The sequence below is a fragment of the Taurulus bubalis genome, assembly GCF_910589615.1.
Source record: "Taurulus bubalis genome assembly, chromosome: 20".
Lineage (NCBI taxonomy): Eukaryota > Metazoa > Chordata > Actinopteri > Perciformes > Cottidae > Taurulus > Taurulus bubalis.
In genome coordinates, this window is record NC_136608.1 from 3,693,030 (window position 1) to 3,706,679 (window position 13,650).

The following is a 13,650-nucleotide window of genomic DNA, read 5'->3' on the forward strand; positions in this document are numbered from 1 at the left end:
AGAATAATAGACTGAGGGAGCGAGGCGCCCGGGGGAGCCGACATAAACCGATGGTTATCATCATCTCGCCCGCGCCCGAGCCTCGGCGCTGCCTGGATGGTCCGCGTCGCCCCGTGGCTCACAGATGGGACGCTCTTTTAAAAGGTGCCGGTTGTCCATCAACTCCTGAAATGTCATTACATGCGCGCCAGCTGGTGAGGAAGGTGGCGCCTGTGTTTTCTAATTAAATCCAGGAAATCAAGATCTGAGCTGCTTCTGCTTCTTTGGGAGGGCAGAAGGAAGCCTGGAAAATACCCAGAGACAAACCCGCAAATATTCACAACGGATCAAACGTGTAACTCGTGGTGACAAACGCAGAGGAATTCATCACCAACGGAGCTCTGTGGAGCTTTCTCTTTTAGCGTCTTGGAACCCACTGTCCTTCAATCTTTATTATTTTGGTTCACTCTCAGCATCATCAGTGTTGTTCCCAGATGCTGCAGCCGGGCGATCTGAAGCTCTTAAAACCAGCAGTACACTAGACACAGTTGAGCATTTAGCAGCCAAAGAGACAGACCTTCTCGGAGTTAGTGGAGCGCAGAGCGAGCCGGAAACACCGCACAGACTTTTCTCATTGTTCAGACGGAGTGAGAACTTTACATGTGACTGCATTATAAGTCTTTCAAAAAGGCGGAAGTGTCTTAAAATAAACACTGGCAGCCAAATCACTTTTCTCTGCATTTGATGTACTTCTAAAACCGTGTCAGATTGAAGTTGCGTGCTGCCTGCGGCGAGCCAGGCGGGAGGAGGAGGGATCGGATCTTTGAAGCCGAGAAGGCAAATGTTGCAGCAGCGGTCGGACAAAACACACGCGCAAGGTAACACTAATCCAACGCCAGGAAAAGTACAAATAATGACGTGAGCCACCGAGCAGATGGGAACATTCTACATTGGGGTGGTGAGATATTTAGGATCCTGTTTGAGGTGCTACATTACACTATTGTTAAAGACAAGCTGTTCCGGATAATTCACTTCAACCCTGAAGTAAGTCATCTGGGTTGAAAATCATTTTAAGTGCAAAAGAAGATTACAACAGATCGAGTTTAAGAACTTTTAAACTATGTTTTAGGAGTGAAAAACTGCAATAATGTTGTTGAATAATGTTGTAGTGTGACTGGAGGTTTGATGGGTTGAATCCAGGAAATAGCTATATTCTTCTTTCAGGAATATGCACCATATGTTACACACGTTCGTTGTCTGTATCACTTTTCTGAACCAAAAAACCACCCGCAGTACATTTTGGGTGGTACCATCCGTGTGCCTACCTGTGGCTGATCTGCGTCCCCCGTAGACTGGACATGGTTTCTTCCAGGTTCTGCCGCAGGTCGGCGATGTTCTTCACCGTCCTCATTCGTCTCGTCTCAGGGTCCTCTCCTGCAGACACGCATTTTTACATGATTTACTGAGATGTTTGGACACACACACACACAGAGAGTGAGAGAGAGAATGCTACACACACGCACAAAGACACAATACAAGAAGCGAGGAGGACATCTGACATGCAGCGTTTTATCGAACGTCTCCGTGGGGACGCAGAATGACGACAGATCGCGGCGACAGCCGGCAACGGGCGCACGTCTCCGAAAAAACCCTATGTTGACAATTGGGAAGCCGTTCAATGAATCGGCCTGTCAGGTTGCGCCGCACGCATGTTATGTTTTTCAGTCTGAGGAGTGGATACATTATCACACGCAGCGCTGACATCTTTCCTTCGGGCGCAATGCAGAACGCGCGTCGCCTGTTGGTCACAGACGCTGCAACTCCCCCTGCAGCAGCGGGCAGCTAATAATCATATGTTTCATATTCACAGATGAAGAACTTCACTTAGGCCTGTTCTAAAGTGCGCTGCCCACCAAGCACAGGGCACTTCAGGACTGAGAGCCGTGGGCGCACACCAAGTGTCTGCTCCAATTAAGCCTGCTAAATTGGCTCTTCAGGCTAGCCTATGTCCACGGGCCGGGTGACGGGTAAATAACGAGTGGCACGAGATGTAGAAATGGACGGCGAATGAGCCAGCAGAGAGCTGCTGCGATTACAGCGACTGGGACGAATGGGAGCAGCGGTGGAGGTTGGAGGTTTTGAAATAGGCCTCCAGCGACTTCTGTGCCGGAGAAGGGGGAAGAAATGCTGAGGAATGCTGAGACGCCAGATTATGATGCAGGTCGGTATTGGAAATAACAAAATCAGCTGAGCCGGTTTCCCCTGGATGAATGTATCAATGTCAGAGTTGACATGACATTTTTGATAAACTAAGAGTGACATATCCTCCTCCTCCTCTACACACTTTTGATGCAGCTGTCCTGTTGAAATGAAGGTGAAGTCAACTGAACCTCAGCTGACAATGCAGAGAAGCCAGCAGCCACAGCAGCAGCTTTGAGGACTTGTAGATTCAAACACTGCACCGCCGTCTGCATTCACAAAAGTCTTCTCCAAAATTAAGTCGAGACATGACCTCAATTATGCCGTATCAAACTGTGTAATGACTTCGCACTCTGGCATAATTGAGGTCATGTTTCGTCTGCGCGGAGCAAACAGACTGAAGATCGGTCGAGGTCGAGGTGCTGCCCCGTGCTCTTGACCTCCGACCCCGTATCAGATACCCCGCTATATATGGCCAGTAATTAGAACTTGTGGGCTGAAAACGTACTAGAAAAAAGGAACGCCCGCCATCACAGTGACAGAGCTGTGTTGGCGGCCAATGCACAGAAGCCCTGAACGAGTTCCCGTCTCTAAAACCGAGCGGAGAGACAAAGACTCTCCTTCTCCAAGCCCAGAATGATAGGCTGTCATCCTCCAGCAGGTTGACGGATCTCTGCTGCCACAAACTCAAAGCATCACTGGGATCTGACGTTCTCTAATTCTTCTTCCCTCCTCCTCCTCTCACCGGGGCTCCTTCCAGAAAGATCCAATTACAATCCCATTATAAAAGTGACATGAGGAGATCTGGCCCTGGAGTCGCCACCATGAACGGACACCTCATGCAACATTGAGAAGCGGCCCGAGGCGTGTGTGTGCATTTATGCTTTTTTTCCCCCTTCTATTTCCTGTGTGTGTGTGTGTGTATGTGTGTGTGTGTGTGAGCAATTCACCGCGGTGCAGGAGCAGAGCGCTCCCCCTGAACGCTAGAGGAGAGGCCATCTGGGGATTTTCTGCAACGCAACCGCAGACCGACACATAAACAAACACGCGCACGCACACATTGGTATTAGAAAAACTCCCACACCGATAGCGTTAATGCGGCTCAAGGAGAGCAGCAGGTGAGGCTGCCTTCCCTCTGTAGCGGTGGCTTATACACGCGTGTAGCTGCTGTTTCCACTGTGCAGCGCCGCAGACAGGTGAGAAGCCGCGAGGCCTTTATTTGGGATTCAAGCTGCGTGTCCGGCTCTCGACCCCGGTGAGGCCGAGAAGCAGCCGGACTGAGACCGGGCCCGCGGGGAGGATCGGAAAAAAGGGCACGGAAGGAAGGTGCACACACACACACACACACACACACACACACACACACACACTGACAAACACACATATGAGGCGCAGAACGAACGCTGCTCGAGATAAGCTTGACGCATCGTGATGCAAATGACTGCAATTTGGGGCCGACACTTACTGAACCAGCGGGTTCACACACACACACACACACACCTCCCGTCTATCAATAATGCATGAGATCTGGTGTCCTCCGCTCTGGCTGAATACTATTAGGGAACCATCCCAGTCGTCTAATTATACAAGTGCATGCCAACACACACACACACACTACTAGACAGCTCTACATTTGTTACAGCGGTTTGTCACAAATCAGCGTTAATGAAGCTTTGGCTGACATACACTGGCGTGTCGCCATGGCAGCACACACACACACACACACACACACACACACGCAATGTTGGGGTAATTTCTTTAGGGCCCCGTTGCTGAATGTGCGTGGGCGTGTCCTAACATCTTCTCAGATGTCTGGACACGCTCACAGAAAGAGAAAATAAACAGCACCTGTATGCATGAACAGAGTGCACACACACACACACACACACACAGGTGTAATAATGAGCTATTGATCACGTTGGAGGATGTGCAGGGAATACTGGCTGTGCTTTTTCAGTGGGAGTGGGTGTTGCTTTTCCCTTCATCTACATCTCAAGGTATCTCTTCTTTATGCTGCATCATGCCATGATCCCGCTTACAGGAGATCAGCAATCTGCCCACCACCAAAGCTCTCCCTACTTTGCTTTATCCGGAGAGTGACAATAAAATCTCCTTAAATAAACACTCCATCTTATCAGCTGGACATCGGCTCCCCTCCCACGTCCCTCTCCCTCTGGCATCAACGCCAGCTCTGTACATGGGCGCTCGTTCCAGAATCTCACTCCGTGGCGAGCTCGCCGTTAACGGAGCTGCTGTCGAGGTGAGGCAAGGAACCCGTTGGCACAGGTTGGACTGGATGCTAAATTCACAGCTCGACACTGAACAATGGCAGAGAGTGTGACAGTGAGCGGATGCAAGTGATGAAAAAGGATGCGTGGAAAAGGATCTTTTCATATGTCCATGACATCAAACTACTCGCTGCTCGTGTGAATCCTGTGGCTGCGCTGAGTGCGTGTGTGTGAATTGCACGAGGGTGTGTGTGTGTGTGTGTGTGTGTGCTTTTCACGGCTTTTGAATAATATCTTCAAATGCGAACAGTGTGCCCTGAGAAATCGTCAAGAGGATTAAGAAAATAACCGGCTTATTGAAGGCTTTTTTCTGCTTTGACGTTATAATACTCTGTCCAAGTTTGCATTTTTTTAAACTGAGCCCACACTCCGCAATAACGTGAGTCCTTCCACTTCCTGGACAAAGTTTCCAATTTGCGGTGTTGTCATAGTAATCCCTTTTTTTTTTTGCGTTGGAGGGATGTCAAACAGATTTTTGTCCACATTCATGCTCATTCCCCGACTGCGTTGACTTACGTGGGCGGGGCTGTGTGTGCAGCACCTGCTCCAGGTCGCCCAGCATGGTGAGGATCAGCTCTTTATCCAGCTGAGCCGCTCCCTCGCGAGGACCCCCCCCTGAGACCTCCTCCTCCGCCCAGTACCCGCCATCCTTCTCCCTGCCGCCCCGCTTCCCGCCCGCCCTGCCCGCCGCCGGCTCCTCGCCCGAGCGCCCGCTGCCGCCGCCCTCCTCGTCCGTCCCCGCCTCCCCCCTGGACGTCCGCGGGTGGCCGCTGTACGACGCCCGCTGGGGCCGCCCGCCCGCACCCGTGCACCGCCAGGGCACCGGGATGAGGGAGTGCTCCGACTGAGAGAGCATCTTGGTGAGGGAGAGCGACAGGGATCGAGTCCTGGTGCCTCCGCCTCTCGTGACCGCCTCCTTCCTCGGGCTTCCCTGCAGGCTGCCTCCCGCCCGCTGTGTGGAGGACGAGTGCAGCGGCGAGCTCTGCGGCCGCGACAGGAGAGGCGGCGGCTCGTCCAGCTCGAAGGAGTACACCCGGCGCTCGCCATCGCTGAGCAGGGTCAGGTTGGTGAGCGAGCGCTGCTTGATCCGCAGGTTGAGGTTGTCGGGGAGAGGCTGGGGAGGCCGTCGAGCCGGGCTGCCTCCCTGGTACACCGAGAACTCCGCTCCTCTCTTCATCTCCGGCTCGGCGCTCCCCTCCCTTTGTCCGGCTTACCTCTGTGGGATGCGAGTGGGTCCACCTGTGAGCGGCGGTGCGCTTCACATCGCACCGTCACTGGGAGAGCGAGCGGAAGGGGAGGAGGGACGAGAGAGTCCCACGCCTCTCCGGGCTTCGGCGGGCTGGACGGAAAGCGAGCGCAGGGGGGGCGAAGACCTCCCGCTCAGGCATGCAGGTAGACTCCAGGTCCATCCTTCGGCCGCTCCATGCTCACGGTGAGCCGGACGCTAACACTTGTCTCCTCCGCTCCGTCTCCTGTCCTCGCGTCTCCTTCCTCCAGCACAGTCAGGGGCGTGGAGTCGCTACATCTCTCTTCCCCTCGCTCACGCGCCCGCGTCTCTCACTCCCCGGCTCTCTTTATCTTTTCCCCCTCTTATCTCCCTCCCCTGCGCCTTCTGTCTCTCTTCTGTCTCTCCTTTAATTACCGCCTCCCCGCCACACTTCTGCTGCCTCCCCTCTGACTCTCTGACAGCCTCTCTCCTCACAGCGGAGAGAACGGACTCGCATAGCTCTCGGTCTGCTTGTTCATTCCTGCGTGCAGCCTGCAGTACTCTCTCTCTCTCTTTCTCTCTCTCTCTCTCTCTCTCTCTCTCTCTCAACCCTCCTTCTCACTGCTCATCACCCTCTCTTTCTCCTAATCCCTCTCGTTCTCTTGCTTTTCTGCTCGCTCCCATCCTCCTCCTCCTCCTCCTCCTCCCAGCCCGTATCTTTTTCTCCTTCCACCCTCTCTCTCCTCCTCTGTCTCTCCATCTCTGACAGTGAGTTGTTTGGACAGCAGCACCTGTGAGCTGGCCGCCTCGCCGGCCGCCCGGACTTAATGAAATGCTATCTGGAGGAGCGAAGGCGGCTTATCGCGGCTCAACAATGAGACCACAGAACCCACGTCTCCCCATCAATCAGTGCGAGCTTTATTAGCGCCGTCGCTATTACTCACAGCTGTCGTCCACGCATTGTTTAATCGTGGTTACCAATAGCTAGTAGGGACTGGAAGCAGATTGCCTCAGAAACCGTAATCAAGGTATTCCTGTAATCAAGCGTGCATATTGGTCACAAGCACTTAAGAATCAACAAGAATGACTTCGGAGCGTCTCCTCTGTAGTTTTCTCTTTCCCTCATCCCGCAATAATTTCACAAAACGCTTAAATCAACATAACGAGCTTGGCCTGCCTGTCGTGTGGCGTTTGCGGTATCTTCATGCTCGGGGTCGGGGAATAAGCGGAGGATGTGAAACGGCCATGAAGCGTGCGACGGGCAGAGAGCGGAGTGTTTGAAACGGACCTCAAAACAAAAGGAACGGAGTCTAATTCTATCCTTTAAATGACGGGCTGCGGAAAAAGCCACGACCGACTGTGACATTCCTTTTCTGGAATGTCACAGTCGACCTGACAATCCCCCGAAAACCTGTAATCACGCCTGTTGTTTGTGCTCGCTGCACTTTGTAGACTTTGTAGTCTTATTTTTCATTGCTTGTTTGTTTCATCGTCCACGTTGTCCTCTGCTATTTCTGTTATTATAAGGATGGAGTTTCCAAATTGCATTTTTCTACTAAATATGTCAAATCCAAAGTCTCCTTTTGCAATTGAAACAATGGCGTGTGTCTGTGCCAGCGGTTCGTGCCGCGTGTTGCCTGCTTTGAGCTCCCGTCCTGCTCCTCAGTGAGGAAGTGGAGCTCGTGGTTAGAAGCCGGTCAGATGTCCGTCGGCACTGACCGCTCAATGGCGCAGACGTCCACGGACCGCAATTAAAGGACAATAAAGACGTTTGAAGTCCTCGCAAACAAAACGGGAGGATTTAATTCCAACCAGCAGCTTTCTGGTGTCGTTGAAAAGGATGACACACTCAAATATAAATAATGGACAAAACATTTGGAGAAGCTGTCCTGTTTCTGATTGCAGCCTCTTCTCACTACACCCTTCTTTAATCAAACTCCATATTTTGCTTTGAGGCTTAAAACTCTTTCCATCCCCAGTTTTCCTGCTCCATTGTAGTGCGTGTGCGACGGCATCCGTTCCTCTGTCTGAACTAACGACACGTTAGAAGCTTTGGATAAAACTCATTAAAAAAGAACGTTCGTCAAATGTCAAGCAACTCTTTGCAAAAGCCGTCCATCTGCTGAGGCTGAAAACAATAAAAGATGTGTATGGTCGTGATGCAGAGCTGGGGTTTCGGCCTGCAGGAACGTTATGAAAAAAACAACCAAAGAGCTGCAGATGCTCCCTGTGTCCGTCTGTCAGCGCTGACCTTTTCCCTTCGCCGCATGGAACCGGCGCGGAACAGGGATCCCCCCAGTAAACACGAATAACACACACACACACACACACACACACACACACACACACACCAGCTGCATGACACCAGCACATTGTGCCACACACAGCAGCAGCGACCCCTTAACTAGCCTGCATTAAAAGCTCTCACTCAAACCTTATGTGGAGCAGCTAATCCATAGACACAACAGTGTTGATGTCAGCTACACCGATTGTTCTGTTCCCTAAAGAGACTAAATGCACCGTCTAAACACGCAGAGAAGCAGATATGGACGCTGAACAGCAGATGAAGGTTAAATCCTCACAGTGTATTATAGCAGACACATGTTAATGCACGTGGCACTACACATTCACACAACCATACGGTCAGATATCACGCATGCAGAGCCCGCGGCGTGTGTGTGGACCCGCTGTACCTGATATCTCCTCCAGGCACTGTTTGGCTGTCTTGCTGTAAACCAGCTCTCCCTTGGTGGGGCTGAGGCAGGGGTCGGCTGGGGCCACCATGGTGCAGTCGTTTTCTGAGAAAGTCCTGGAGGCAAAGGAGAGACAACAAAATAAATAACACGCAGCTGAGATGAAGAGCAGCACTGCAGCCGCTCCGGCCGCTTCAAAAGATCATGTCTTCCAATACAGGGGAAAACAAAACTAGTATCTTATGCAAAATGAATTGTATAAAATACTTTTACCTTTACCATTGCCAGTAGAATAGTTTGCCTTTCTGTTTTATTTTACGCTCAATTTCACAAGCGCGATGACAAACAGTGCAGGTCAGAATCAGAATCAGAAGCATTTGTTGCCAAGTGCGTTTACACATACAAGGAATTTGTCCTGGCGGGAGATGCAGAACATTTAACAAAGACCATTTAACGATAAACATGAAGCAGAGTGCAATAAAAAGGGAGCATGGATATTTACAGGTAGACAGCGATAAGCAGCAAGGAGGACACTTATTTATTCAGTCTCTCCCTTTAGCACCATTTGGTTTTAGTTTAGTATGACTATTGTCACGTGAATATAAAATGCAGCATCACATAAAGACATTTTAGTGTGAGCAACAGCCAGAATGGCCCCTTCCTCACATCCAGTCTGCTGTTTGTGTTAAACAGGAAAACCAGCCTGAATGTCTGAGTCCGTTTTTAGTCTCAGTCACATGTGCAACAGATGGACGCCTCTGAAGGCAGCAGGGCGACGCGTTGTGCGAGCGCTTCAGAGTGTGAACACGCGTTTGTGTGTCTGCCTCTCGACCGCGTCGCGCTCCGCTGTTTGTTTGCCGATCTGAAGAAACGAGGAGCGAGTCCGGACGGCCTTCACGAGGCAGCGGTCTGACGCGGTGAGGCCAAAAGAAAGCCACACATGTGTAAAGAGACAAAAACAAACCAGCGCGCAAATACACGCGGTGCAGATGGTACACGTGCAAACACAATCAAATGAACACAGAGACTCAGAAACACACACACACGATGAAAAGTGTGCAAACCAACACGTGTAAACCCTGGTATACACACAGACAGGTCTCAGCACAAGCTACTGTATGGTATTCATACCCCCCCCACACACACCCACACACACATACATAACACACACTTTGGGGACTACCACCTGCAGAGCTGCAGATAAAAAATTGGCATCCAAATGCAACAGCAGCATCAGCCGGTGACTTCAGCTCATGTGAGAAAAGCTTCTTTTTCTCTTCCCTCACCTCAGTGGATCCACAAAAAAGACTGACACTACTGCTGCACACAACAACCAGGGCCCAAAATAAGAAGCAGACATATGGGGAAAAGGTAACAATTTCTATATAAACTAAAAAACGAGATTATTTTGTATTAAAAGGAAAGATAACTTCACTCATAAGATTCCGATAAGGCCTGTTCCTATGTGTTGCTGGTCTTTACTCCTGGTGGTGGAATGAAGTACTGTACTGTTCCCATCCTCCCTGATTCTGTGCCTGAGGAAGACACAGAGGGGGCGAACCCAAATCAATCCTGCACACTAACTGCGGCAAAGTCCTGCAACCACTCCGGTCTGTTAAACTTGGCAGAGGTATCGCCTTGAAGTGAGCACAGAGGAGAAAGTGCACAAGACAAAGATGCCTAATTGGGCAGAAAATGATGGTAAATTGCAGCACAGCGGGAGGCCTTTACGCTTACTGTCTGCTCGCTGGGTGGAGGAAGAATATTTATAGCCAGTGAAGAGGAGGCTACAGAAATATGCTCACATGGAAATGTCTTGGCACAGGGGACCAAGGTAGAGGGGGCAATGAGTCCGCTGCACCTCAAAGGCAAGAGCAAAGTACCAACACAACCAGGGGTTTCATGCCCTCTGTGGTTCAGAAACACAATATCAATAATCAGTTTCTAAAGACCGCTAGAAAATCAAATTGGTTCCCCAAGTCTCTTAATAGCCAAAGGTTTTTCTTACTGAACGATAAAGCAGTACTGGTCGTTATATCGCAATTTGGAACTTCTATTCCCCAATTAGCAAAAAATAAACTCAAAATGAACTCAAGTCCAGCCCAACGTTGTCCCTTCAGAGACCTGTGGCTGACATCACAGATGATGCACGTCTTCGGAAACTTCATTTGTACGTTTTGCTCATGGAGTGGTCCGTCTCTGCTTCTACACCTTCAGTTTTGGTTCCCCTCTTTCATAACTGACTGATCACCCGCTGTCGGCCCAGGACTGATGCCCGCAGCGGTTTTAAACTTGCTAAACGTGTGGGATTAAAGTAACGCTAATGCTCGAAAGAGGCAAGGCTCAGTGTGGCAAAGCTGACTGTGCACAACGGAGGAGGAAGACGAGCGGGGAGAGAAGCGGTGAGGGATTAAGCCTTGTTTAATGGGATTCCTAACTCTCTTTCTCTCTGAGCACAAAGGCATCCCAGAGACTTTGGCGGCTCCACCATTCCCCCCCCCCCCCCCCCCCCCCCCCCACCCTCGCCCCCTCCTCCTGGATTACCTCTGTCGTCGTAAGAGAAAATCGGCCCTGCTGGGCAGATTTACCCACTTCCTGCAACGCCAGGGAACCACGTGCCAGCTGCATCAAAACAACACCGGTTGAATGAAGAGAAGACGCTGCCGATGTCTGGGATCCTCGCATCAAAGATGAAACCCAGACAGGGAAATAATAGGCTTTGGCAAGCGTCAGGCAGAGGATGTTAATTTGTTCTGTAATGACTGTGAAGAGATGTGGAGGCGAGAGCAAGATGCAAAGTGGGGGAGCGCCAGGAATATTCTGGGTGTGTGTGCTTAAAAGTTATGCTTTCAGGAAGAAGGGTCAAAACCTCTGTGGGGGAGTTGGAAATAGACAACTTTGCTTGTGAATGGATGCAGTACACACACATATCTCACCTGTACATGAAGGGAGCCACAGTGGCAGTATTGGGGTGGTTGTGCTGCTGCTGCTGGGGAAGCTGAACTACTCCGTTCCCTCCAAGAGCTCCTCCACCACAACCCCCTCCCATTATCCCACTGGACCCGGACAGGGCTGAGGTGCTGGTGGAGGAGGTCATGCTGGTCCTTTTGCCCTCCGGGCCCCCACTGGGGCGCTGGATGTAGAAACTCCCACCCTGCCCTCCTTTGGTCAGCTTGGCTCGCTCCCCGTCTCCACCGCGCATGTTGCCGCTGCTGTTCAAGGCGGCCTGGCTCTGGCTCTGAGGCTTGGACGTCGTCGCGGTGGAGGGAGCTTTGAGTCCCGACTTGGGGATGCTGCTGGAGGCCGAGGGGGCGCCGCCGCCGTCTTTCTTCCCGGACGACGGCTTCCCTCCCTTGGGGATGAGGCTGGCTATTTTGGAGGTCTTCTTGGTGGGGTCGGCAAACGAGTCGCGCTCCTCTTTGGGCGGAGAGCTGTCCTTAGAGGATTTCCCAGATCTGCTTTTGTCCTCCCTGTCTTTGGACCTGCTGCCGTTGGCCGACGTTTTTGACAATGAAGAGGAGGAGCTGGACGAAGAGGAGGTCTTGCTCGGTGCAGCGAGGGAGGGCGCGGCGGCCTTGGTAGACATCTGCTTGGCCGTAGCGCTGCTACTGCCGCTGCTGCACGCCGACCCCGTGGGCGTCAGTCCCTCCTCGCCGTACTCCGACATGTCGTCCTCCTCCTGCAGAACCATCTCCACCGACGGAGACACCCGCGAAGCCGACCTGGGGTTGATCAGGCGGAACTTCTCCAGCATGGACCTCTGGGGTCCGCCGCCGCCGCCGGCCGACCCTACTTTTGAGCCATCGCCTCCGTGCGGCTGAAGGCCTTCGGAGGCCTGGGGTGAAAGGGCGGGGGAGTGAGTGGGGCTCGCCAGCATGGACGACGTGGCGCTGTGCTTGAGGTTCATGGACTTGCTGCGCCAGGACTTGCCGGTGGAGGCTGAGGGGATGGCAGAGGCCAGCTGCTGCCCGCTGAGGCTGGTGGGGACCGTCCCACCAATACCGCTCCCATTCATCCCGCCGGGTACCGGGATACCCCTCACCGCTTCTGGACCAGGGAAGAAGAGAAGCCTGGTTATTTGATTTGATTAAAACGTTCGGCGTTCAATGCATTACGTTGCCTACACATTTGCAATCTGTTTTAATTCTGTTCTGGTCATAGTTCATAGATGTTACACAGTGGGCGGGACTCTGACAACGGTAAGGACTTTAAAAGCAAACCAACATTTTTTGGAGCAAACACTCAAATTCTGATTGTGGCAAACTTTCACCGTCTTCCTGGATTCATCTGACATGAGAAACAACCCTTTCCAAAGTCACAGCTGAATATCCTGCTGTTCTTCCTCTATGGTTTTGCACACATTCATCTCAGAAGTCAAGCAAGAATGGGGAACTTTCAGAGGGTTCAGTCCCAGTCGGCAGAATATCTACGGTATGTTGGGTTAAAAAAAAAGAAGAAAAAAAGATTTCTCTGTTAGCATTACACTGGAGTCTCCAAGGAGTTTGCACTTTACTTTTAGTGTGCTGTAGCTGCGTGTTCAGACTTCCAACGCACTGATTTACACATGTATACACGGCATGTTTTCAGGTGGATGACAGTGGTTATAAGGGACGCGCCACCAAAAGAGATCACAGCAGCTACGTGACAATGAATGGATGGAGAATTTCTTTTCCGAGAGGTCACCATGCATCTACTGTTCAACATCATCAGTCTAAGATGACAGGACTCTGAGAGTTTGAGGAGGTATTTTTGAATCCAGTGTTTTGAATCAAATTACTTTTTATTTCCTCCTTTCCTAGAATTCTCGGTTTAGAAAATATGGAGATGGAAGACAAAAGTGGGCACTTCGAGCTCAACTCAAAAACGTCTCCATATTGAGGAGGCAGTGGGTGTAGAACCACTGATGCCTGCCTCTGATCCGGGGATTTCTCCCTGTGTGATTGTTCAACGCTGGTATAAAATGGCAGCTCTGGAAGAAAAGCCCTCGCTTCTTGTGAGACTTTAAAACCAAAAGCCATGAAACGCTGCTGGAAATAACGGGTCATCGTGTCATCCACGTTGATCATGTATCTACACGAGGAGGAACGTTAGCCAGCTACATCGCAGTGGGGGGATTTCCAGTTATCATTTTAAGGGACCCTGGGGACGAAAGAGAAGCGACATGGAGCAGTGTTCTGAATTCAAGTTGTTTGTTTGTGTACATTCACCTCTATTGTGAACAAATAAAGGAACTATGGCAGCAACGTTCATCAACACACAAGATTATGACAGTGTGATACATATG

At 51.2% G+C, this 13,650-nt stretch overlaps 1 protein-coding gene across 1 annotated transcript in view; it reads right to left on the minus strand.

Annotated features, from left to right (window-relative positions):
- The window catches only part of nav3 (neuron navigator 3), a gene marked incomplete at its 5' end in the record, with an annotated part of 156,519 nt that overhangs the window by 57,833 nt on the left and 85,036 nt on the right, over positions 1–13,650 (minus strand). The window contains 3 exons of the mRNA XM_079235753.1: positions 1,305–1,413; positions 8,367–8,482; positions 11,303–12,413. Coding sequence (XP_079091879.1) covers positions 1,305–1,413; positions 8,367–8,482; positions 11,303–12,413 — 1,336 coding nt within the window. The remainder of the gene's footprint in view (positions 1–1,304; positions 1,414–8,366; positions 8,483–11,302; positions 12,414–13,650) is intronic.